Below are 26,067 nucleotides of genomic sequence, written 5' to 3' on the forward strand. Positions count from 1 at the left end.
CTCAAATACAGTTATCTAATAAGCATGTGTCATTCCTGTATAATAAACTCCTGAAACATTGGTGTTTTTTTAAACTGCTGTCTCTTTGTATATGATATGATAGGTAAAATGCATGACGTGACACAGAGCAGTTCTAGAAATGATGTTTATGTGCTCATGTACTCCTATATTGAGGCGGCAGAGGCTGACAACACTGCAAGCTTCAGTAGGCCTATTTGTATTAAATGAAACTGCATGTTTTTGCCATTAATTTACAGGAAGGGCGGACTGGGAAAAACAAAAAATTCTGTTAAAATTCTGGAAATTATTAGGGCGTATGTCTCAGAACAGTCAGTGCAATTTGGGAAAGAAATCAGTGAAATCTGTATGTGGATGTGTGTAAATATTCAAATGTAATTGCCTTTGTAATCGTTAAAAATTTCATAAGTAACTTTAATTTAATTACTAATTTTTTCTTCGTAACTGTAACTAATTACAGTTACATTCATTTTGTAATTAAATTACGTAATGCTGTTACATGTAACTAGTTACTCCCCAACACTGCCTTTTAGATGTCAGATAGATGTCAATTAGATGTCTTTTAGATGTTTATGATTTAGAAGGTATATAAAACTGACATCTGAAAGGCGTATGTCAGACGTTTGTAGATGGCAGATGCTTTCCAGATCAACATTTCTTTAACAGACATCTTGCAGACGTAAGTGTGCTATCTGGGTAGTACCCTCCCCTGTCTACAACGTCACCGGGCCTCACCAGTCCCACCCAAATCAGCACAGAAAGCTTCTCTGGAGTCTGACTGTCAATAATCATCCAAAAAAATAGGAAATTTCCATTCACCTTGGCGAGGGGACCTCAAAGCGTGCTAAGGTGGCGTGTCCGAGGTGGCTCGAATGGCTATAACTCCAGGAAGGAGTGAGATCCCTTCACCCAAATCGGCACACCTGTGCAGGGGCTCAGTCCGAGGCCAGGTGAAAAAGGGCGCGGCGACAGGCCACTAGGTGTCGCTGTAAGCGACAACAAAATTAATACGAATCGAAAAAAAGGACAACCAAACAACATGGAGACAGTTACAGCTAGGCTGCAGTCAGTCCAATCTACTTTCAAAGTAAGGTCTGCGCTATGTTCGAACTAAACTACCCACCAGGGTCCGATTTTTCAAGAGCGCAAGTGACTTTGTTTCACAGGCGCACAACACATATCTCGCATGTGACAGAACTCCCCATTCTGAAAGGAAAATAAATAAAAAACTGTAAAAACCTCTTCTGCTTTGTTTCACCAACAATTTCAGGGGAGAGCGCGAACGCAGTCCCCCACTACCATAAATTATGCAGTCGAGATTCCCGCATTTGGGGAATTCGCAGGGGTCAGCATGGCCGGAGTGCAATGGACAAGCCTCGCCCTGGGTGAACCGCCTTCTTGATCATGGTGTCTCCCCTGCCAGGTAAGTATGAAAGCCCAGGCGGTCAGCCAGAGGTCTGATTTGCATCTCTACCATCCTCACCAACGGTTAGCCCTCCGCCCCCCCTCCGGGAAAGGAAGGACGGGTGCCTTCCGTTACTGGCCTGGAAACTGCCAAGCTCATGGGCCGGTGCTTCCCAACGCCAGTTTTAGATGACTCTCTTTAAACAAACACACCTGATTCGATGCGTCACCTCGTCTGTGAAAGACTTCAAGACCTCAGGTGGGTGCATCGTTAGTGGAAGAGTCCAAGACCCCAGGTGGACACATCAGGAAAAAAGTTTGCAATAAACCACAGCATCTGCAATGGCAGCTCTCATTCCTTGTTCTGCTATTCGACACAATAAATGGCAATCCCCAAAAAGGGAAAGCACACCGTTCCTGGAGACACTGCAATACCAGGCCGATGCATGGAGTGGACGGAGCAAGCCCCGGCTCCAGCTCCGTGATCTAAAAATCCATTTAATATGTAGTCCCCGGATGGGGGACGTATCAGATATTAAACTGATAAGAACAGATTTTTTCTTTCTAAAAAGTTTTATTGTCACCATTTACATTTTTTCCATTTGCATTTTTTCTTTTTCACACACCATTTTCTTTTTAATCACACATTAAAACAAGCAATATAATATATAATAAATACACATGGTAAAATGAAAGAAACAATCATTGTTAAAAAGCATTTGATTAAAACCACAGTGTTTTGCTTGTTTTTAAAAGTCCATTATTGAGGTGTGTTTAAAAGGTGCGGTCAGTTCTAAAAGTAAAATACAAATTTAAAAAAAAGCAAACAAGCCTCGTATATATATATATATATATATATATATATATATATATATATATATATATATATATATATATATGTTAATAAAACCTATTTCATGATAAAACAATAAAAAACACCAATTAAAAATCATCTGTTGTGCAAGACCGGGGGTGAGTCCTTATCAAGTGGGTCATCACCCCACTCTCCAGAACAGGGACATGAGATGCTACTTTATGGACTCAGCGGAGATCCCCTCTCCTCCGGCCCGCTGGCCCGCTGTTCCCGTAGCCAGAGTGGTGAGGGTGCATCTACGGGCGGCCAGGGTCGGTGCCTGCCGGGACCCTCTCCGTGCGACCCCGGCCCCCCCGTCCGAATATCGTCGTCCGGTACCCCTGCAGCATTGATGTTACCTTTAGCTCGCATGCATGGAGGGTTACCGTAACGCGCTTCCCCACCAGCAGGTTTCTGGTGGCCCAGATGGCATCCTTGATGACGTTGAGGGTGAGCCAGAGCGAGGTAAATTTCTGTGCCGTCAAGTCCTTCAAGCCCCGGCCCACCCCAAGGATGGCGAGCTGGTACCCGAACTGGGCCCCACCCGCTGGTAGGCACGGGAAATACAGGGGGCCGGTCTTGGCCCACAGGTCCCGCGCAGTGCTGCACTCCCAGAGCAGGTGGTGGACGGTCTCCGGGGAATTGCAGCCGGACCGCGGGCAGATGGGGTTTTTGGCCATGCCTCTGGAGTGCATAACCGCCCTGACCGGGAGGATCTCATGAGCCACCATCCACGATAAGTCCTTGTGCCTGTTCTGGAGAGCGGGGTGAGCCGCGTTCCGCCAAACCTGTTTGGCCTCACTTGGTGTGAGGCCCGGAACTGGACTCACCGGTTCCCGGTCCTGCACAACAGAGATGAGAGACTTGTGTTGAGTTAAAATGGTGACATCTTCACTCTCTAAAAGGTATTTCTTTAAAAACTTTTTTATAAAACTGTACTCTTTGGGCAAGTTAAAAGACACTGGGGTTTTCAAGTCCACTGGTAAAATTTTCAGTGTTCGTAGGTAAGACCCCATCCAGAATCGCGCCATTGCAGCCGTCTTGTTTTCTTTGGATGGGGTCGTGGCATAACTAATGTGCAGGGCGGTGAAGCGGCTGCCTAAAAACAGGTGGGGGTCTGGGAGGCCTTTTCCACCGTTCTCCGGCCTTTTCTTGATGGTCTCCCTCTTCAGGCGCTCCCACTTGGACCCCCACAGGAAGTAAAACACCGCCCTCTCCAGTTTCCCCAGGAACCACCGAGGGGGGCTAAAAACAGAACAGACAAGTAAAATCAGAGGTAAAATCACAGATTTAAAAATTAAAACCTTGCCTTCCATCGTCATCTGTCTTAGTCCCCAAAACCCCAGTCTTTTCCTAACTTTCCCTAACAAGTCAGTCCAGTTTTCCCGTCCACCCCCGTCTTTATCAAATTTAACGCCTAAAATCTTAAAATCGTTGTCTTTAAAAACCAAATCAAGTCCTCCTGTGTCCACGTCTCCCCACGGCCCGAAGAGCTGGGCCTCGGACTTGTTTCTATTGAGTTTGGCGCCCGAGGCCCGACCGTACCAGTCAGTCAAGTCCAGTGCTCTTCGTATTGATAAAACGTCTGTGGCTAAAAGAGTTACGTCATCCATATATAAGACACAGGTCGCCGTCAGTCCCCCCGTCCCAGGAACGTCCAGTCCTTTGATCCATTTGTCCCTTCTCAAGATCTGTGCCAGTGGCTCGATGCAAGCCACATACAGAAGAGGAGATAAAGGACATCCCTGACGGACACCACTGTGTATGTCCACAGCTTTGGAAAGATGCCCATTTATTAGAATTTTGCTGACTATTCCCTTGTACAGCAGTCCCACCCAGGCTATAAACCTCTTTGGAAGCCCCATTTTCTCCAGAACCTGGAAGAGGTACTGGTGCGAGACTCGATCAAATGCTTTTTCAAAATCTAAATTTAGGACTACAAGCCGAATATTTCTGTCTCTCGCGTAACAGATGGCGTCTCTAATCAGCACTAGGTTGTCTGTTATCTTTCTTCCGGGCACAGCACAAGCTTGATCCGGGTGGATCACGTCCTCTAAAACAGTCGACATGCGTGTTGCTAAAATCTTACTAAAAAGTTTACAATCAAAATTTAAAAGCGTGATTGGTCGCCAGTTTTTCAAGTCAGTCTTGTCTCCTTTCTTATGTAATAATGAAACTATCCCTACTCTAAAGCTGTCAGGAAGTCTGTCAAGAGTCTCAAATTCTTTAAAAACGGTCAACAGTTCGTGTGCTAAAATGTCCCAGAAAGTCAGATAAAATTCAAAGGGAAGTCCGTCCATGCCAGGGGACTTCCCTTTTTTAAAATGTTTTAAAGCTTTCTGAATTTCTAAAACTGTAACATCCTGGGATAAAAGCACATCTGGGCTCTTTACCTTTTTATTTAAAAAGGTTAAAACTTCCTCTAAAACCCCATTATGAGCCTCTTTTGCACTATATAAATTTTTATAAAAGTTTTCAGTTTCATTTAAAATCTCTTTTGTGCCGCTTGCTTCCCTCCCGGTAAAAGTCTTCAAAGCAGAGATTGACCCACCCCGTGTAATAATTTTTTTAAAAAAGTATCTTGTGCATTTCTCCCCTTCTTCTATTTCTCTTTCTTTACATCTTAAAATAACACCCCTACTCTGAACTTCGAATAAAACTGACATTTCTTTCTTGACTTCTTTTATCTCTTCTGTAAAATCCAATCCACTGTTTAAAAGGTTAAAATATCTCTGCAGTCTTTTTTGCAGCCCCATCATGTGTCTTCTTTCCCTGTTCTTTTTCCTTTTCCCTATATTTCTAAAAAACTGTCTTGTCCGGTCCTTAACCACTTCCCACCACTGTGCACGTGTATCATAAAAGTCTTGGAGGGTCTGCCATTGGCTGAACTGCTCCCTATACTCTCTAACCACTTCTTCATCCTCTAATAGGGAACAGTTCAGCTTCCACAGCCCTCCTCCTACCGTCACACCCATGGAAAGTGAAAGGGTGCAAGACAGTATCATGTGATCAGAAAAAAAGGGAGGGGTCAATGTTGCATCGGTTGGCGGGCAGTCCCTTGTAAAAACATAGTCAATTCGAGAGGCTCTGGTGCCATCACCACTGAACCAGGTGAAGCCCTCCTCTCTTTGATGCAGTTGTTTAAAACAGTCAACTAACTTAAAATCCTTGACTAAATTTTGCAATAAAACCGATGTCTTATCGACCTTAAAATCTTCTCCTACTCTCTTCCTATCTGTTTTGGATAAAACACAGTTAAAATCCCCTGCTACTATTAGGGGAGCCCTGCCTAACATGTGGGGCTGCAGGTCTTCTAAAAGCTCATATCTGTCATTTTTTTCTGTAAAACCATACACATTAAGAACCTTAAAATCCCTCCCTAAAAAAGTCAGGTTTGCTAAAAGAGCCCGCCCTTCCCTCACCACAGTGCTATCCTTCACCGTGATGTTTGAATTGTTGATTAAAATAGCGACACCGTCATTTTTGTTGAAGTTGGAGCCACTCCATATTGAGGGCCCCATGGTCCACATCTCCTCCAACTTTCTGTAACTATTTAAAAAGGGCAGAGCACACTCTTGCAGTAAAAACAAGTCTGACTTAAAACACTTTAAAAAGGATAAAATGCTCTGTGCTCGTAAGGTGGACCTCACACTTCTTACATTAATGGTAGAGATAGTGAGGGCCATGAGCAGTATGGTTAAAACAGTATGAGACATTTAAACAGAAGACAAAAAGACTACAAAAATATACTTAAAATCATGTTTTATCTTGTTTCACCTGCCCTTCATTTCTCACAGATGAACTGGGTCCTGGAGAGCAGGTGCTCGACGCCTCGGGTGCTACAGAGAAATCCTCTTGTAACTCCCTAGGCGACGATGTTCTTAGCTTGATGTGCAAAAAGGATACCTCATTTGGGGACTCTAGGGGCCACATGCGTTCTTGATCTTCCAAATCGGAACTATCAAGCCGCTGTGCTGCCCTAGCTTTTTTCTCCTCGGTTTCCACCAGAGGAGATCCCGCAGGTCTTTTTTGCACTTGAGCATTTGGGAGTGAACACTCAAATTCACTCCCACTGGATTCCTGTACCAACTCTGACACCGTTTGTATGGAGGAGCTTGTTTCTCCCTCAGTCACTTCTCCTTCCGTGCCTTTTTCCATTTCAATATCTGACTCCGCCCCTATGGCCGCCCCACTTCCTCCTTCCTGCCCAATCCCTGAGGCTGGCTGGGAATTTGAAATTCCCGCCAAAACCTCAGGGACCGCCTCCTCTTTCCTTTCTTCGTTTGTTTGGTGCCAATGTGGGGCGGCCATTTTGAGCTTGTTGGCAAAACTTTTAGGGCAATCTCTGTAGAGGTGGTTTGAATCTCCACAAAGATTGCACCGCCTGCCATTGGTACACTGTTCAAACCCGTGACCAATTTCTTTGCACTTCCCACAAACTAATTCTTGGCATACATCGGCTAAGTGACCAAATTTCCCACATTCCCGACATAACTTAGGCATACCCTGGTAATGAATGTAGCCTCTGTTCTCTCCAAGCACAATCATGGAGGGCAGATGTTTCAGGCCCTGGTAGCCCCCAGCGTCCTCCCATTGTTTAATGGGGATTCGCCAGGAGCATGTCCAGATACCATCTTCATCTAGCACCTTGACTGGCTGGCCTCGAACAGTGCAAAATCTACCCAGCCACACACATATATCTTCACCAGTCACAGTTTCATTGAACATTCTGACAATCACAGTTTTAAGTGTGTTGTCAGAAAGTTTCTCCACCATAAACATAGAGAACTGGGATTTAACAGATTCAAACCTTTGCCAAAACTCACTTAGCAGGGAAGCAGTCTTAAAACTCAAATCAAAACCTTTGTTCAGAGGCAGAGTCATCAAACAATTCAGGTCTTCAGGCTTAAAATGTAAGGTCTTTTGAACAAGCTTTCTGGAAAAGTCCATGCGGGACATACCCAGAAGCTTTCCATCGACCTCCTTGAATATAAAACGTACGCTGTGGTGCCTCCGCATGCCGGCACGAGCAGCCGACATGGTGGAGGCACCACCAGCACGCAGCGGCTAAAACAAACAATAAATTTAACTAAATAAATTAGATAAAACCTTCTTACCTTAAAAACAAGTTGATTCTCCGCAAAGCGAGTCGTCTCCAATTAAAAGCCGCTTGTCAATTTACCTCTTGGAGGATAGAGGACTCGTGCCACAAGCCACACACGAGCCTAAAGGTCCACCTAGAGGCGATCGCTGTCTCAACCGTCCGACCAGACCACGTGATCTTAGCCAAAAGGCCGAGAAGCGATGCTGCTAAGACGCAGCAGGGAGGAAGCCGGACACGGCGATGCCCATCTCGGCTTTGGTAAGTTTTGGGAGACCTAAAAACGCTGGGGGATGGTACCCTGATAGCACACATACATCTAGGAGACGTCTATTTGACATATGAATTTACATCTGCAAGATGTAGTTTTAAGGCTGTTTGCTCATCTGCAATACGTCTATTGGACGTCTCCTTTTAGCAGTGTTTGGAAGGTTACTTTGGAAATGTAATAGGTTACAGATTACAAGTTACCCTGTTTAAAATGTTATAGTAGTATAACTTTTTCAATTACTTTATTAAAGTAATGTAACTAATTACTTTTGAGTACTTTTAGATTACTTTTCTAAATTTGTGAAAATGAAATAATAATAAATAAAAACATATACATCAACTCAAATACAGTTATCTAATAAGCATGTGTCATTCCTGTATAATAAACTCCTGAAACATTGGTGTTTTTTTAAACTGCTGTCTCTTTGTATATGATATGATAGGTAAAATGCATGACGTGACACAGAGCAGTTCTAGAAATGATGTTTATGTGCTCATGTACTCCTATATTGAGGCGGCAGAGGCTGACAACACTGCAAGCTTCAGTAGGCCTATTTGTATTAAATGAAACTGCATGTTTTTGCCATTAATTTACAGGAAGGGCGGACTGGGAAAAACAAAAAATTCTGTTAAAATTCTGGAAATTATTAGGGCGTATGTCTCAGAACAGTCAGTGCAATTTGGGAAAGAAATCAGTGAAATCTGTATGTGGATGTGTGTAAATATTCAAATGTAATTGCCTTTGTAATCGTTAAAAATTTCATAAGTAACTTTAATTTAATTACTAATTTTTTCTTCGTAACTGTAACTAATTACAGTTACATTCATTTTGTAATTAAATTACGTAATGCTGTTACATGTAACTAGTTACTCCCCAACACTGCCTTTTAGATGTCAGATAGATGTCAATTAGATGTCTTTTAGATGTTTATGATTTAGAAGGTATATAAAACTGACATCTGAAAGGCGTATGTCAGACGTTTGTAGATGGCAGATGCTTTCCAGATCAACATTTCTTTAACAGACATCTTGCAGACGTAAGTGTGCTATCTGGGTAGTACCCTCCCCTGTCTACAACGTCACCGGGCCTCGTCCCGATCGGCCTGACGGAAAGTACGGCATGGCTCGTAACTCCCAAACGGTTGGTCGCAGAGCCACGTGCCTTATGTCACCGGAATCCTTGGCTCGAGCCGAACGAGACGCAGGTCTCAGATTGGCCCGTCGCTCTGACGAAATTTTCGGGTATTTTGGATTTTGTCGAAAACCTTCTTTTGCAACCTGGCGCCAGGTATTTGGCCCAGTCCCACCCAAATCAGCACAGAAAGCTTCTCTGGAGTCTGAGTGTCAATAATCATCCAAAAATAGAGGAAATTTCCATTCACCTTGGCGAGGGGACCTCAAAACGTGCTAAGGTGGCGTGTCCGAGGTGGCTCGAATGGCTATAACTCCAGGAAGGAGTGAGATCCCTTCACCCAAATCGGCACACCTGTGCAGGGGCTCAGTCCGAGGCCAGGTGAAAAGGGACGCGGCGACAGGCCACTAGGTGGCGCCGTAAGCTGAAAAATAGGGAAAATGTAATGTAAATGGACAATCAAACAAAGATGAAAACACCTGCAACACTGCGGGATGGTAGTACCCTCCCCTGTCTGCAACGTCACCGGGCCTTGTCCCGATCGGCCTGACGGTGGAACTGCAGCGACGGAAAGTACGGCATCGCTCGTAACTCCCAAACGGTTGGTCGCAGAGCCACGTGCCTTATGTCACCGGAATCCTTGGCTCGAGCCGAACGAGACGCAGGTCTCAGATTGGCCCGTCGCTCTGACGAAATTTTCGGGTATTTTGGATTTTGTCGAAAACCTTCTTTTGCAACCTGGCGCCAGGTATTTGGCCCAGTCCCACCCAAATCAGCACAGAAAGCTTCTCTGGAGTCTGAGTGTCAATAATCATCCAAAAATAGAGGAAATTTCCATTCACCTTGGCGAGGGGACCTCAAAACGTGCTAAGGTGGCGTGTCCGAGGTGGCTCGAATGGCTATAACTCCAGGAAGGAGTGAGATCCCTTCACCCAAATCGGCACACCTGTGCAGGGGCTCAGTCCGAGGCCAGGCGAAAAGGGACGCGGCGACAGGCCACTAGGTGGCGCCGTAAGCTGAAAAATAGGGAAAATGTAATGTAAATGGACAATCAAACAAAGATGAAAACACCTGCAACACTGCGGGATGGTAGTACCCTCCCCTGTCTGCAACGTCACCGGGCCTTGTCCCGATCGGCCTGACGGTGGAACTGCAGCGACGGAAAGTACGGCATCGCTCGTAACTCCCAAACGGTTGGTCGCAGAGCCACGTGCCTCATGTCACCGGAATCCTTGGCTCGAGCCGAACGAGACGCAGGTCTCAGATTGGCCCGTCGCTCTGACGAAATTTTCGGGTATTTTGGATTTTGTCGAAAACCTTCTTTTGCAACCTGGCGCCAGGTATTTGGCCCAGTCCCACCCAAATCAGCACAGAAAGCTTCTCTGGAGTCTGACTGTCAATAATCATCCAAAAAAATAGGAAATTTCCATTCACCTTGGCGAGGGGACCTCAAAGCGTGCTAAGGTGGCGTGTCCGAGGTGGCTCGAATGGCTATAACTCCAGGAAGGAGTGAGATCCCTTCACCCAAATCGGCACACCTGTGCAGGGGCTCAGTCCGAGGCCAGGCGAAAAAGGGCGCGGCGACAGGCCACTAGGTGTCGCTGTAAGCGACAACAAAATTAATACGAATCGAAAAAAAGGACAACCAAACAACATGGAGACAGTTACAGCTAGGCTGCAGTCAGTCCAATCTACTTTCAAAGTAAGGTCTGCGCTATGTTCGAACTAAACTACCCACCAGGGTCCGATTTTTCAAGAGCGCAAGTGACTTTGTTTCACAGGCGCACAACACATATCTCGCATGTGACAGAACTCCCCATTCTGAAAGGAAAATAAATAAAAAACTGTAAAAACCTCTTCTGCTTTGTTTCACCAACAATTTCAGGGGAGAGCGCGAACGCAGTCCCCCACTACCATAAATTATGCAGTCGAGATTCCCGCATTTGGGGAATTCGCAGGGGTCAGCATGGCCGGAGTGCAATGGACAAGCCTCGCCCTGGGTGAACCGCCTTCTTGATCATGGTGTCTCCCCTGCCAGGTAAGTATGTAGGCCCAGGCGGTCAGCCAGAGGTGTGATTTGCATCTCTACCATCCTCACCAACGGTTAGCCCCCTCCGCCCCCCCTCCAGGAAAGGAAGGACGGGTGCCTTCCGTTACTGGCCTGGAAACTGCCAAGCTCATGGGCCGGTGCTTCCCAACACCAGTTTTAGATGACTCTCTTTAAACAAACACACCTGATTCGATGCGTCACCTCGTCTGTGAAAGACTTCAAGACCTCAGGTGGGTGCATCGTTAGTGGAAGAGTCCAAGACCCCAGGTGGACACATCAGGAAAAAAGTTTGCAATAAACCACAGCATCTGCAATGGCAGCTCTCATTCCTTGTTCTGCTATTCGACACAATAAATGGCAATCCCCAAAAAGGGAAAGCACACCGTTCCTGGAGACACTGCAATACCAGGCCGATGCATGGAGTGGACGGAGCAAGCCCCGGCTCCAGCTCCGTGATCTAAAAATCCATTTAATATGTAGTCCCCGGATGGGGGACGTATCAGATATTAAACTGATAAGAACAGATACTACACTTGATCTTAGCCAAAAGGCCGAGAAGCGATGCTGCTAAGACGCAGCAGGGAGGAAGCCGGACACGGCGATGCCCATCTCGGCTTTGGTAAGTTTTGGGAGACCTAAAAACGCTGGGGGATGGTACCCTGATAGCACACATACATCTAGGAGACGTCTATTTGACATATGAATTTACATCTGCAAGATGTAGTTTTAAGGCTGTTTGCTCATCTGCAATACGTCTATTGGACGTCTCCTTTTAGCAGTGTTTGGAAGGTTACTTTGGAAATGTAATAGGTTACAGATTACAAGTTACCCTGTTTAAAATGTTATAGTAGTATAACTTTTTCAATTACTTTATTAAAGTAATGTAACTAATTACTTTTGAGTACTTTTAGATTACTTTTCTAAATTTGTGAAAATTAAATAATAATAAATAAAAACATATACATCAACTCAAATACAGTTATCTAATAAGCATGTGTCATTCCTGTATAATAAACTCCTGAAACATTGGTGTTTTTTTAAACTGTTGTCTCTTTGTATATGATATGATAGGTAAAATGCATGACGTGACACAGAGCAGTTCTAGAAATGATGTTTATGTGCTCATGTACTCCTATATTGAGGCGGCAGAGGCTGACAACACTGCAAGCTTCAGTAGGCCTATTTGTATTAAATGAAACTGCATGTTTTTGCCATTAATTTACAGGAAGGGCGGACTGGGAAAAACAAAAAATTCTGTTAAAATTCTGGAAATTATTAGGGCGTATGTCTCAGAACAGTCAGTGCAATTTGGGAAAGAAATCAGTGAAATCTGTATGTGGATGTGTGTAAATATTCAAATGTAATTGCCTTTGTAATCGTTAAAAATTTCATAAGTAACTTTAATTTAATTACTAATTTTTTCTTCGTAACTGTAACTAATTACAGTTACATTCATTTTGTAATTAAATTACGTAATGCTGTAACATGTAACTAGTTACTCCCCAACACTGCCTTTTAGATGTCAGATAGATGTCAATTAGATGTCTTTTAGATGTTTATGATTTAGAAGGTATATAAAACTGACATCTGAAAGGCGTATGTCAGACGTTTGTAGATGGCAGATGCTTTCCAGATCAACAGTTCTTTAACAGACATCTTGCAGACGTAAGTGTGCTATCTGGGTAGTACCCTCCCCTGTCTACAACGTCACCGGGCCTCGTCCCGATCGGCCTGACGGAAAGTACGGCATGGCTCGTAACTCCCAAACGGTTGGTCGCAGAGCCACGTGCCTTATGTCACCGGAATCCTTGGCTCGAGCCGAACGAGACGCAGGTCTCAGATTGGCCCGTCGCTCTGACGAAATTTTCGGGTATTTTGGATTTTGTCGAAAACCTTCTTTTGCAACCTGGCGCCAGGTATTTGGCCCAGTCCCACCCAAATAAGCACAGAAAGCTTCTCTGGAGTCTGAGTGTCAATAATCATCCAAAAATAGAGGAAATTTCCATTCACCTTGGCGAGGGGACCTCAAAACGTGCTAAGGTGGCGTGTCCGAGGTGGCTCGAATGGCTATAACTCCAGGAAGGAGTGAGATCCCTTCACCCAAATCGGCACACCTGTGCAGGGGCTCAGTCCGAGGCCAGGTGAAAAGGGACGCGGCGACAGGCCACTAGGTGGCGCCGTAAGCTGAAAAATAGGGAAAATGTAATGTAAATGGACAATCAAACAAAGATGAAAACACCTGCAACACTGCGGGATGGTAGTACCCTCCCCTGTCTGCAACGTCACCGGGCCTTGTCCCGATCGGCCTGACGGTGGAACTGCAGCGACGGAAAGTACGGCATCGCTCGTAACTCCCAAACGGTTGGTCGCAGAGCCACGTGCCTTATGTCACCGGAATCCTTGGCTCGAGCCGAACGAGACGCAGGTCTCAGATTGGCCCGTCGCTCTGACGAAATTTTCGGGTATTTTGGATTTTGTCGAAAACCTTCTTTTGCAACCTGGCGCCAGGTATTTGGCCCAGTCCCACCCAAATCAGCACAGAAAGCTTCTCTGGAGTCTGACTGTCAATAATCATCCAAAAAAATAGGAAATTTCCATTCACCTTGGCGAGGGGACCTCAAAGCGTGCTAAGGTGGCGTGTCCGAGGTGGCTCGAATGGCTATAACTCCAGGAAGGAGTGAGATCCCTTCACCCAAATCGGCACACCTGTGCAGGGGCTCAGTCCGAGGCCAGGTGAAAAAGGGCGCGGCGACAGGCCACTAGGTGTCGCTGTAAGCGACAACAAAATTAATACGAATCGAAAAAAAGGACAACCAAACAACATGGAGACAGTTACAGCTAGGCTGCAGTCAGTCCAATCTACTTTCAAAGTAAGGTCTGCGCTATGTTCGAACTAAACTACCCACCAGGGTCCGATTTTTCAAGAGCGCAAGTGACTTTGTTTCACAGGCGCACAACACATATCTCGCATGTGACAGAACTCCCCATTCTGAAAGGAAAATAAATAAAAAACTGTAAAAACCTCTTCTGCTTTGTTTCACCAACAATTTCAGGGGAGAGCGCGAACGCAGTCCCCCACTACCATAAATTATGCAGTCGAGATTCCCGCATTTGGGGAATTCGCAGGGGTCAGCATGGCCGGAGTGCAATGGACAAGCCTCGCCCTGGGTGAACCGCCTTCTTGATCATGGTGTCTCCCCGGCCAGGTAAGTATGAAGGCCCAGGCGGTCAGCCAGAGGTCTGATTTGCATCTCTACCATCCTCACCAACGGTTAGCCCTCCGCCCCCCCTCCGGGAAAGGAAGGACGGGTGCCTTCCGTTACTGGCCTGGAAACTGCCAAGCTCATGGGCCGGTGCTTCCCAACGCCAGTTTTAGATGACTCTCTTTAAACAAACACACCTGATTCGATGCGTCACCTCGTCTGTGAAAGACTTCAAGACCTCAGGTGGGTGCATCGTTAGTGGAAGAGTCCAAGACCCCAGGTGGACACATCAGGAAAAAAGTTTGCAATAAACCACAGCATCTGCAATGGCAGCTCTCATTCCTTGTTCTGCTATTCGACACAATAAATGGCAATCCCCAAAAAGGGAAAGCACACCGTTCCTGGAGACACTGCAATACCAGGCCGATGCATGGAGTGGACGGAGCAAGCCCCGGCTCCAGCTCCGTGATCTAAAAATCCATTTAATATGTAGTCCCCGGATGGGGGACGTATCAGATATTAAACTGATAAGAACAGATACTACACTTGATCTTAGCCAAAAGGCCGAGAAGCGATGCTGCTAAGACGCAGCAGGGAGGAAGCCGGACACGGCGATGCCCATCTCGGCTTTGGTAAGTTTTGGGAGACCTAAAAACGCTGGGGGATGGTACCCTGATAGCACACATACATCTAGGAGACGTCTATTTGACATATGAATTTACATCTGCAAGATGTAGTTTTAAGGCTGTTTGCTCATCTGCAATACGTCTATTGGACGTCTCCTTTTAGCAGTGTTTGGAAGGTTACTTTGGAAATGTAATAGGTTACAGATTACAAGTTACCCTGTTTAAAATGTTATAGTAGTATAACTTTTTCAATTACTTTATTAAAGTAATGTAACTAATTACTTTTGAGTACTTTTAGATTACTTTTCTAAATTTGTGAAAATGAAATAATAATAAATAAAAACATATACATCAACTCAAATACAGTTATCTAATAAGCATGTGTCATTCCTGTATAATAAACTCCTGAAACATTGGTGTTTTTTTAAACTGCTGTCTCTTTGTATATGATATGATAGGTAAAATGCATGACGTGACACAGAGCAGTTCTAGAAATGATGTTTATGTGCTCATGTACTCCTATATTGAGGCGGCAGAGGCTGACAACACTGCAAGCTTCAGTAGGCCTATTTGTATTAAATGAAACTGCATGTTTTTGCCATTAATTTACAGGAAGGGCGGACTGGGAAAAACAAAAAATTCTGTTAAAATTCTGGAAATTATTAGGGCGTATGTCTCAGAACAGTCAGTGCAATTTGGGAAAGAAATCAGTGAAATCTGTATGTGGATGTGTGTAAATATTCAAATGTAATTGCCTTTGTAATCGTTAAAAATTTCATAAGTAACTTTAATTTAATTACTAATTTTTTCTTCGTAACTGTAACTAATTACAGTTACATTCATTTTGTAATTAAATTACGTAATGCTGTTACATGTAACTAGTTACTCCCCAACACTGCCTTTTAGATGTCAGATAGATGTCAATTAGATGTCTTTTAGATGTTTATGATTTAGAAGGTATATAAAACTGACATCTGAAAGGCGTATGTCAGACGTTTGTAGATGGCAGATGCTTTCCAGATCAACATTTCTTTAACAGACATCTTGCAGACGTAAGTGTGCTATCTGGGTAGTACCCTCCCCTGTCTACAACGTCACCGGGCCTCGTCCCGATCGGCCTGACGGAAAGTACGGCATGGCTCGTAACTCCCAAACGGTTGGTCGCAGAGCCACGTGCCTTATGTCACCGGAATCCTTGGCTCGAGCCGAACGAGACGCAGGTCTCAGATTGGCCCGTCGCTCTGACGAAATTTTCGGGTATTTTGGATTTTGTCGAAAACCTTCTTTTGCAACCTGGCGCCAGGTATTTGGCCCAGTCCCACCCAAATCAGCACAGAAAGCTTCTCTGGAGTCTGAGTGTCAATAATCATCCAAAAAAATAGGAAATTTCCATTCACCTTGGCGAGGGGACCTCAAAGCGTGCTAAGGTGGCGTGTCCGAGGTGGCTCGAATGGCTATAACTCCAGGAAGGAGTGAGATCCCTTCACCCAAATCGGCACACCTGTGCAGGGGCTCAGTCCGAGGCCAGGTGAAAAAGGGCGCGGCGACAGGCCACTAGGTGTCGCTGTAAGCGACAACAAAATTAATACGAATCGAAAAAAAGGACAACCAAACAACATGGAGACAGTTACAGCTAGGCTGCAGTCAGTCCAATCTACTTTCAAAGTAAGGTCTGCGCTATGTTCGAACTAAACTACCCACCAGGGTCCGATTTTTCAAGAGCGCAAGTGACTTTGTTTCACAGGCGCACAACACATATCTCGCATGTGACAGAACTCCCCATTCTGAAAGGAAAATAAATAAAAAACTGTAAAAACCTCTTCTGCTTTGTTTCACCAACAATTTCAGGGGAGAGCGCGAACGCAGTCCCCCACTACCATAAATTATGCAGTCGAGATTCCCGCATTTGGGGAATTCGCAGGGGTCAGCATGGCCGGAGTGCAATGGACAAGCCTCGCCCTGGGTGAACCGCCTTCTTGATCATGGTGTCTCCCCGGCCAGGTAAGTATGAAGGCCCAGGCGGTCAGCCAGAGGTCTGATTTGCATCTCTACCATCCTCACCAACGGTTAGCCCTCCGCCCCCCCTCCGGGAAAGGAAGGACGGGTGCCTTCCGTTACTGGCCTGGAAACTGCCAAGCTCATGGGCCGGTGCTTCCCAACGCCAGTTTTAGATGACTCTCTTTAAACAAACACACCTGATTCGATGCGTCACCTCGTCTGTGAAAGACTTCAAGACCTCAGGTGGGTGCATCGTTAGTGGAAGAGTCCAAGACCCCAGGTGGACACATCAGGAAAAAAGTTTGCAATAAACCACAGCATCTGCAATGGCAGCTCTCATTCCTTGTTCTGCTATTCGACACAATAAATGGCAATCCCCAAAAAGGGAAAGCACACCGTTCCTGGAGACACTGCAATACCAGGCCGATGCATGGAGTGGACGGAGCAAGCCCCGGCTCCAGCTCCGTGATCTAAAAATCCATTTAATATGTAGTCCCCGGATGGGGGACGTATCAGATATTAAACTGATAAGAACAGATACTACACTTGATCTTAGCCAAAAGGCCGAGAAGCGATGCTGCTAAGACGCAGCAGGGAGGAAGCCGGACACGGCGATGCCCATCTCGGCTTTGGTAAGTTTTGGGAGACCTAAAAACGCTGGGGGATGGTACCCTGATAGCACACATACATCTAGGAGACGTCTATTTGACATATGAATTTACATCTGCAAGATGTAGTTTTAAGGCTGTTTGCTCATCTGCAATACGTCTATTGGACGTCTCCTTTTAGCAGTGTTTGGAAGGTTACTTTGGAAATGTAATAGGTTACAGATTACAAGTTACCCTGTTTAAAATGTTATAGTAGTATAACTTTTTCAATTACTTTATTAAAGTAATGTAACTAATTACTTTTGAGTACTTTTAGATTACTTTTCTAAATTTGTGAAAATGAAATAATAATAAATAAAAACATATACATCAACTCAAATACAGTTATCTAATAAGCATGTGTCATTCCTGTATAATAAACTCCTGAAACATTGGTGTTTTTTTAAACTGCTGTCTCTTTGTATATGATATGATAGGTAAAATGCATGACGTGACACAGAGCAGTTCTAGAAATGATGTTTATGTGCTCATGTACTCCTATATTGAGGCGGCAGAGGCTGACAACACTGCAAGCTTCAGTAGGCCTATTTGTATTAAATGAAACTGCATGTTTTTGCCATTAATTTACAGGAAGGGCGGACTGGGAAAAACAAAAAATTCTGTTAAAATTCTGGAAATTATTAGGGCGTATGTCTCAGAACAGTCAGTGCAATTTGGGAAAGAAATCAGTGAAATCTGTATGTGGATGTGTGTAAATATTCAAATGTAATTGCCTTTGTAATCGTTAAAAATTTCATAAGTAACTTTAATTTAATTACTAATTTTTTCTTCGTAACTGTAACTAATTACAGTTACATTCATTTTGTAATTAAATTACGTAATGCTGTTACATGTAACTAGTTACTCCCCAACACTGCCTTTTAGATGTCAGATAGATGTCAATTAGATGTCTTTTAGATGTTTATGATTTAGAAGGTATATAAAACTGACATCTGAAAGGCGTATGTCAGACGTTTGTAGATGGCAGATGCTTTCCAGATCAACATTTCTTTAACAGACATCTTGCAGACGTAAGTGTGCTATCTGGGTAGTACCCTCCCCTGTCTACAACGTCACCGGGCCTCGTCCCGATCGGCCTGACGGAAAGTACGGCATGGCTCGTAACTCCCAAACGGTTGGTCGCAGAGCCACGTGCCTTATGTCACCGGAATCCTTGGCTCGAGCCGAACGAGACGCAGGTCTCAGATTGGCCCGTCGCTCTGACGAAATTTTCGGGTATTTTGGATTTTGTCGAAAACCTTCTTTTGCAACCTGGCGCCAGGTATTTGGCCCAGTCCCACCCAAATCAGCACAGAAAGCTTCTCTGGAGTCTGAGTGTCAATAATCATCCAAAAATAGAGGAAATTTCCATTCACCTTGGCGAGGGGACCTCAAAACGTGCTAAGGTGGCGTGTCCGAGGTGGCTCGAATGGCTATAACTCCAGGAAGGAGTGAGATCCCTTCACCCAAATCGGCACACCTGTGCAGGGGCTCAGTCCGAGGCCAGGTGAAAAGGGACGCGGCGACAGGCCACTAGGTGGCGCCGTAAGCTGAAAAATAGGGAAAATGTAATGTAAATGGACAATCAAACAAAGATGAAAACACCTGCAACACTGCGGGATGGTAGTACCCTCCCCTGTCTGCAACGTCACCGGGCCTTGTCCCGATCGGCCTGACGGTGGAACTGCAGCGACGGAAAGTACGGCATGGCTCGTAACTCCCAAACGGTTGGTCGCAGAGCCACGTGCCTTATGTCACCGGAATCCTTGGCTCGAGCCGAACGAGACGCAGGTCTCAGATTGGCCCGTCGCTCTGACGAAATTTTCGGGTATTTTGGATTTTGTCGAAAACCTTCTTTTGCAACCTGGCGCCAGGTATTTGGCCCAGTCCCACCCAAATCAGCACAGAAAGCTTCTCTGGAGTCTGACTGTCAATAATCATCCAAAAAAATAGGAAATTTCCATTCACCTTGGCGAGGGGACCTCAAAGCGTGCTAAGGTGGCGTGTCCGAGGTGGCTCGAATGGCTATAACTCCAGGAAGGAGTGAGATCCCTTCACCCAAATCGGCACACCTGTGCAGGGGCTCAGTCCGAGGCCAGGTGAAAAAGGGCGCGGCGACAGGCCACTAGGTGTCGCTGTAAGCGACAACAAAATTAATACGAATCGAAAAAAAGGACAACCAAACAACATGGAGACAGTTACAGCTAGGCTGCAGTCAGTCCAATCTACTTTCAAAGTAAGGTCTGCGCTATGTTCGAACTAAACTACCCACCAGGGTCCGATTTTTCAAGAGCGCAAGTGACTTTGTTTCACAGGCGCACAACACATATCTCGCATGTGACAGAACTCCCCATTCTGAAAGGAAAATAAATAAAAAACTGTAAAAACCTCTTCTGCTTTGTTTCACCAACAATTTCAGGGGAGAGCGCGAACGCAGTCCCCCACTACCATAAATTATGCAGTCGAGATTCCCGCATTTGGGGAATTCGCAGGGGTCAGCATGGCCGGAGTGCAATGGACAAGCCTCGCCCTGGGTGAACCGCCTTCTTGATCATGGTGTCTCCCCGGCCAGGTAAGTATGAAGGCCCAGGCGGTCAGCCAGAGGTCTGATTTGCATCTCTACCATCCTCACCAACGGTTAGCCCTCCGCCCCCCCTCCGGGAAAGGAAGGACGGGTGCCTTCCGTTACTGGCCTGGAAACTGCCAAGCTCATGGGCCGGTGCTTCCCAACGCCAGTTTTAGATGACTCTCTTTAAACAAACACACCTGATTCGATGCGTCACCTCGTCTGTGAAAGACTTCAAGACCTCAGGTGGGTGCATCGTTAGTGGAAGAGTCCAAGACCCCAGGTGGACACATCAGGAAAAAAGTTTGCAATAAACCACAGCATCTGCAATGGCAGCTCTCATTCCTTGTTCTGCTATTCGACACAATAAATGGCAATCCCCAAAAAGGGAAAGCACACCGTTCCTGGAGACACTGCAATACCAGGCCGATGCATGGAGTGGACGGAGCAAGCCCCGGCTCCAGCTCCGTGATCTAAAAATCCATTTAATATGTAGTCCCCGGATGGGGGACGTATCAGATATTAAACTGATAAGAACAGATACTACACTTGATCTTAGCCAAAAGGCCGAGAAGCGATGCTGCTAAGACGCAGCAGGGAGGAAGCCGGACACGGCGATGCCCATCTCGGCTTTGGTAAGTTTTGGGAGACCTAAAAACGCTGGGGGATGGTACCCTGATAGCACACATACATCTAGGAGACGTCTATTTGACATATGAATTTACATCTGCAAGATGTAGTTTTAAGGCTGTTTGCTCATCTGCAATACGTCTATTGGACGTCTCCTTTTAGCAGTGTTTGGAAGGTTACTTTGGAAATGTAATAGGTTACAGATTACAAGTTACCCTGTTTAAAATGTTATAGTAGTATAACTTTTTCAATTACTTTATTAAAGTAATGTAACTAATTACTTTTGAGTACTTTTAGATTACTTTTCTAAATTTGTGAAAATGAAATAATAATAAATAAAAACATATACATCAACTCAAATACAGTTATCTAATAAGCATGTGTCATTCCTGTATAATAAACTCCTGAAACATTGGTGTTTTTTTAAACTGCTGTCTCTTTGTATATGATATGATAGGTAAAATGCATGACGTGACACAGAGCAGTTCTAGAAATGATGTTTATGTGCTCATGTACTCCTATATTGAGGCGGCAGAGGCTGACAACACTGCAAGCTTCAGTAGGCCTATTTGTATTAAATGAAACTGCATGTTTTTGCCATTAATTTACAGGAAGGGCGGACTGGGAAAAACAAAAAATTCTGTTAAAATTCTGGAAATTATTAGGGCGTATGTCTCAGAACAGTCAGTGCAATTTGGGAAAGAAATCAGTGAAATCTGTATGTGGATGTGTGTAAATATTCAAATGTAATTGCCTTTGTAATCGTTAAAAATTTCATAAGTAACTTTAATTTAATTACTAATTTTTTCTTCGTAACTGTAACTAATTACAGTTACATTCATTTTGTAATTAAATTACGTAATGCTGTTACATGTAACTAGTTACTCCCCAACACTGCCTTTTAGATGTCAGATAGATGTCAATTAGATGTCTTTTAGATGTTTATGATTTAGAAGGTATATAAAACTGACATCTGAAAGGCGTATGTCAGACGTTTGTAGATGGCAGATGCTTTCCAGATCAACATTTCTTTAACAGACATCTTGCAGACGTAAGTGTGCTATCTGGGTAGTACCCTCCCCTGTCTACAACGTCACCGGGCCTCGTCCCGATCGGCCTGACGGAAAGTACGGCATGGCTCGTAACTCCCAAACGGTTGGTCGCAGAGCCACGTGCCTTATGTCACCGGAATCCTTGGCTCGAGCCGAACGAGACGCAGGTCTCAGATTGGCCCGTCGCTCTGACGAAATTTTCGGGTATTTTGTCGAAAACCTTCTTTTGCAACCTGGCGCCAGGTATTTGGCCCAGTCCCACCCAAATCAGCACAGAAAGCTTCTCTGGAGTCTGAGTGTCAATAATCATCCAAAAATAGAGGAAATTTCCATTCACCTTGGCGAGGGGACCTCAAAACGTGCTAAGGTGGCGTGTCCGAGGTGGCTCGAATGGCTATAACTCCAGGAAGGAGTGAGATCCCTTCACCCAAATCGGCACACCTGTGCAGGGGCTCAGTCCGAGGCCAGGTGAAAAGGGACGCGGCGACAGGCCACTAGGTGGCGCCGTAAGCTGAAAAATAGGGAAAATGTAATGTAAATGGACAATCAAACAAAGATGAAAACACCTGCAACACTGCGGGATGGTAGTACCCTCCCCTGTCTGCAACGTCACCGGGCCTTGTCCCGATCGGCCTGACGGTGGAACTGCAGCGACGGAAAGTACGGCATGGCTCGTAACTCCCAAACGGTTGGTCGCAGAGCCACGTGCCTTATGTCACCGGAATCCTTGGCTCGAGCCGAACGAGACGCAGGTCTCAGATTGGCCCGTCGCTCTGACGAAATTTTCGGGTATTTTGGATTTTGTCGAAAACCTTCTTTTGCAACCTGGCGCCAGGTATTTGGCCCAGTCCCACCCAAATCAGCACAGAAAGCTTCTCTGGAGTCTGACTGTCAATAATCATCCAAAAAAATAGGAAATTTCCATTCACCTTGGCGAGGGGACCTCAAAGCGTGCTAAGGTGGCGTGTCCGAGGTGGCTCGAATGGCTATAACTCCAGGAAGGAGTGAGATCCCTTCACCCAAATCGGCACACCTGTGCAGGGGCTCAGTCCGAGGCCAGGTGAAAAGGGACGCGGCGACAGGCCACTAGGTGGCGCCGTAAGCTGAAAAATAGGGAAAATGTAATGTAAATGGACAATCAAACAAAGATGAAAACACCTGCAACACTGCGGGATGGTAGTACCCTCCCCTGTCTGCAACGTCACCGGGCCTTGTCCCGATCGGCCTGACGGTGGAACTGCAGCGACGGAAAGTACGGCATCGCTCGCAACTCCCAAACGGTTGGTCGCAGAGCCACGTGCCTTATGTCACCGGAATCCTTGGCTCGAGCCGAACGAGACGCAGGTCTCAGATTGGCCCGTCGCTCTGACGAAATTTTCGGGTATTTTGGATTTTGTCGAAAACCTTCTTTTGCAACCTGGCGCCAGGTATTTGGCCCAGTCCCACCCAAATCAGCACAGAAAGCTTCTCTGGAGTCTGACTGTCAATAATCATCCAAAAAAATAGGAAATTTCCATTCACCTTGGCGAGGGGACCTCAAAGCGTGCTAAGGTGGCGTGTCCGAGGTGGCTCGAATGGCTATAACTCCAGGAAGGAGTGAGATCCCTTCACCCAAATCGGCACACCTGTGCAGGGGCTCAGTCCGAGGCCAGGTGAAAAAGGGCGCGGCGACAGGCCACTAGGTGTCGCTGTAAGCGACAACAAAATTAATACGAATCGAAAAAAAGGACAACCAAACAACATGGAGACAGTTACAGCTAGGCTGCAGTCAGTCCAATCTACTTTCAAAGTAAGGTCTGCGCTATGTTCGAACTAAACTACCCACCAGGGTCCGATTTTTCAAGAGCGCAAGTGACTTTGTTTCACAGGCGCACAACACATATCTCGCATGTGACAGAACTCCCCATTCTGAAAGGAAAATAAATAAAAAACTGTAAAAACCTCTTCTGCTTTGTTTCACCAACAATTTCAGGGGAGAGCGCGAACGCAGTCCCCCACTACCATAAATTATGCAGTCGAGATTCCCGCATTTGGGGAATTCGCAGGGGTCAGCATGGCCGGAGTGCAATGGACAAGCCTCGCCCTGGGTGAACCGCCTTCTTGATCATGGTGTCTCCCCTGCCAGGTAAGTATGAAGGCCCAGGCGGTCAGCCAGAGGTCTGATTTGCATCTCTACCATCCTCACCAACGGTTAGCCCTCCGCCCCCCCTCCGGGAAAGGAAGGACGGGTGCCTTCCGTTACTGGCCTGGAAACTGCCAAGCTCATGGGCCGGTGCTTCCCAACGCCAGTTTTAGATGACTCTCTTTAAACAAACACACCTGATTCGATGCGTCACCTCGTCTGTGAAAGACTTCAAGACCTCAGGTGGGTGCATCGTTAGTGGAAGAGTCCAAGACCCCAGGTGGACACATCAGGAAAAAAGTTTGCAATAAACCACAGCATCTGCAATGGCAGCTCTCATTCCTTGTTCTGCTATTCGACACAATAAATGGCAATCCCCAAAAAGGGAAAGCACACCGTTCCTGGAGACACTGCAATACCAGGCCGATGCATGGAGTGGACGGAGCAAGCCCCGGCTCCAGCTCCGTGATCTAAAAATCCATTTAATATGTAGTCCCCGGATGGGGGACGTATCAGATATTAAACTGATAAGAACAGATACTACACTTGATCTTAGCCAAAAGGCCGAGAAGCGATGCTGCTAAGACGCAGCAGGGAGGAAGCCGGACACGGCGATGCCCATCTCGGCTTTGGTAAGTTTTGGGAGACCTAAAAACGCTGGGGGATGGTACCCTGATAGCACACATACATCTAGGAGACGTCTATTTGACATATGAATTTACATCTGCAAGATGTAGTTTTAAGGCTGTTTGCTCATCTGCAATACGTCTATTGGACGTCTCCTTTTAGCAGTGTTTGGAAGGTTACTTTGGAAATGTAATAGGTTACAGATTACAAGTTACCCTGTTTAAAATGTTATAGTAGTATAACTTTTTCAATTACTTTATTAAAGTAATGTAACTAATTACTTTTGAGTACTTTTAGATTACTTTTCTAAATTTGTGAAAATTAAATAATAATAAATAAAAACATATACATCAACTCAAATACAGTTATCTAATAAGCATGTGTCATTCCTGTATAATAAACTCCTGAAACATTGGTGTTTTTTTAAACTGCTGTCTCTTTGTATATGATATGATAGGTAAAATGCATGACGTGACACAGAGCAGTTCTAGAAATGATGTTTATGTGCTCATGTACTCCTATATTGAGGCGGCAGAGGCTGACAACACTGCAAGCTTCAGTAGGCCTATTTGTATTAAATGAAACTGCATGTTTTTGCCATTAATTTACAGGAAGGGCGGACTGGGAAAAACAAAAAATTCTGTTAAAATTCTGGAAATTATTAGGGCGTATGTCTCAGAACAGTCAGTGCAATTTGGGAAAGAAATCAGTGAAATCTGTATGTGGATGTGTGTAAATATTCAAATGTAATTGCCTTTGTAATCGTTAAAAATTTCATAAGTAACTTTAATTTAATTACTAATTTTTTCTTCGTAACTGTAACTAATTACAGTTACATTCATTTTGTAATTAAATTACGTAATGCTGTTACATGTAACTAGTTACTCCCCAACACTGCCTTTTAGATGTCAGATAGATGTCAATTAGATGTCTTTTAGATGTTTATGATTTAGAAGGTATATAAAACTGACATCTGAAAGGCGTATGTCAGACGTTTGTAGATGGCAGATGCTTTCCAGATCAACATTTCTTTAACAGACATCTTGCAGACGTAAGTGTGCTATCTGGGTAGTACCCTCCCCTGTCTACAACGTCACCGGGCCTCGTCCCGATCGGCCTGACGGAAAGTACGGCATGGCTCGTAACTCCCAAACGGTTGGTCGCAGAGCCACGTGCCTTATGTCACCGGAATCCTTGGCTCGAGCCGAACGAGACGCAGGTCTCAGATTGGCCCGTCGCTCTGACGAAATTTTCGGGTATTTTGGATTTTGTCGAAAACCTTCTTTTGCAACCTGGCGCCAGGTATTTGGCCCAGTCCCACCCAAATCAGCACAGAAAGCTTCTCTGGAGTCTGAGTGTCAATAATCATCCAAAAATAGAGGAAATTTCCATTCACCTTGGCGAGGGGACCTCAAAACGTGCTAAGGTGGCGTGTCCGAGGTGGCTCGAATGGCTATAACTCCAGGAAGGAGTGAGATCCCTTCACCCAAATCGGCACACCTGTGCAGGGGCTCAGTCCGAGGCCAGGTGAAAAGGGACGCGGCGACAGGCCACTAGGTGGCGCCGTAAGCTGAAAAATAGGGAAAATGTAATGTAAATGGACAATCAAACAAAGATGAAAACACCTGCAACACTGCGGGATGGTAGTACCCTCCCCTGTCTGCAACGTCACCGGGCCTTGTCCCGATCGGCCTGACGGTGGAACTGCAGCGACGGAAAGTACGGCATCGCTCGTAACTCCCAAACGGTTGGTCGCAGAGCCACGTGC

General features: G+C 45.4%; 2 protein-coding genes, 11 non-coding genes and 1 pseudogene across 30 annotated transcripts in view; all 14 read right to left on the bottom strand.

Annotated features, from left to right (window-relative positions):
• The window catches only part of LOC127944872 (uncharacterized), a 352,827-nt gene that overhangs the window by 105,210 nt on the left and 221,550 nt on the right, over positions 1–26,067 (bottom strand). For 3 of the 18 annotated variants that reach the window (XM_052541244.1, XM_052541247.1, XM_052541234.1), the window contains exon 2: positions 2,300–3,520. The exons of 3 other annotated variants lie outside the window; for them this stretch is intronic. In XM_052541244.1, the coding sequence (XP_052397204.1) occupies positions 2,533–3,306 (774 nt within the window). In that variant the 5' untranslated portion in view covers positions 3,307–3,520 and the 3' untranslated portion in view covers positions 2,300–2,532. Of the gene's footprint in view, positions 1–2,296; positions 3,521–5,697; positions 5,825–7,392; positions 7,599–26,067 lie in introns of those variants that run through there. 12 more of the 18 variants (XM_052541229.1, XM_052541246.1, XM_052541228.1 and 9 more) reach the window with 9 other exon arrangements.
• Positions 1–26,067, bottom strand: part of LOC127944298 (uncharacterized) — a 170,237-nt gene that overhangs the window by 71,215 nt on the left and 72,955 nt on the right. The window lies entirely within an intron of this gene.
• LOC127945211 (U1 spliceosomal RNA) lies at positions 1,286–1,449 on the bottom strand. Its single transcript, XR_008150558.1, has one exon. It is a non-coding gene; the product is annotated as a U1 spliceosomal RNA (small nuclear RNA).
• Positions 1,824–1,998, bottom strand: LOC127945617 (uncharacterized; annotated as a pseudogene).
• Positions 10,661–10,824, bottom strand: LOC127945212 (U1 spliceosomal RNA). Its single transcript, XR_008150559.1, has one exon. It is a non-coding gene; the product is annotated as a U1 spliceosomal RNA (small nuclear RNA).
• On the bottom strand, positions 11,201–11,391 carry LOC127945456 (U2 spliceosomal RNA). The gene has a single exon (XR_008150788.1). It is a non-coding gene; the product is annotated as a U2 spliceosomal RNA (small nuclear RNA).
• Positions 13,879–14,042, bottom strand: LOC127945396 (U1 spliceosomal RNA). Its single transcript, XR_008150731.1, has one exon. It is a non-coding gene; the product is annotated as a U1 spliceosomal RNA (small nuclear RNA).
• On the bottom strand, positions 14,417–14,607 carry LOC127945457 (U2 spliceosomal RNA). The gene has a single exon (XR_008150789.1). It is a non-coding gene; the product is annotated as a U2 spliceosomal RNA (small nuclear RNA).
• On the bottom strand, positions 16,503–16,666 carry LOC127945397 (U1 spliceosomal RNA). Its single transcript, XR_008150732.1, has one exon. It is a non-coding gene; the product is annotated as a U1 spliceosomal RNA (small nuclear RNA).
• Positions 17,041–17,231, bottom strand: LOC127945458 (U2 spliceosomal RNA). The gene has a single exon (XR_008150790.1). It is a non-coding gene; the product is annotated as a U2 spliceosomal RNA (small nuclear RNA).
• On the bottom strand, positions 19,719–19,882 carry LOC127945398 (U1 spliceosomal RNA). The gene has a single exon (XR_008150733.1). It is a non-coding gene; the product is annotated as a U1 spliceosomal RNA (small nuclear RNA).
• LOC127945459 (U2 spliceosomal RNA) lies at positions 20,257–20,447 on the bottom strand. Its single transcript, XR_008150791.1, has one exon. It is a non-coding gene; the product is annotated as a U2 spliceosomal RNA (small nuclear RNA).
• LOC127945213 (U1 spliceosomal RNA) lies at positions 23,520–23,683 on the bottom strand. The gene has a single exon (XR_008150560.1). It is a non-coding gene; the product is annotated as a U1 spliceosomal RNA (small nuclear RNA).
• On the bottom strand, positions 24,058–24,248 carry LOC127945460 (U2 spliceosomal RNA). Its single transcript, XR_008150792.1, has one exon. It is a non-coding gene; the product is annotated as a U2 spliceosomal RNA (small nuclear RNA).

The sequence above is a fragment of the Carassius gibelio genome, chromosome A23 (genome assembly GCF_023724105.1).
Source record: "Carassius gibelio isolate Cgi1373 ecotype wild population from Czech Republic chromosome A23, carGib1.2-hapl.c, whole genome shotgun sequence".
Classification (NCBI taxonomy): domain Eukaryota; kingdom Metazoa; phylum Chordata; class Actinopteri; order Cypriniformes; family Cyprinidae; genus Carassius; species Carassius gibelio.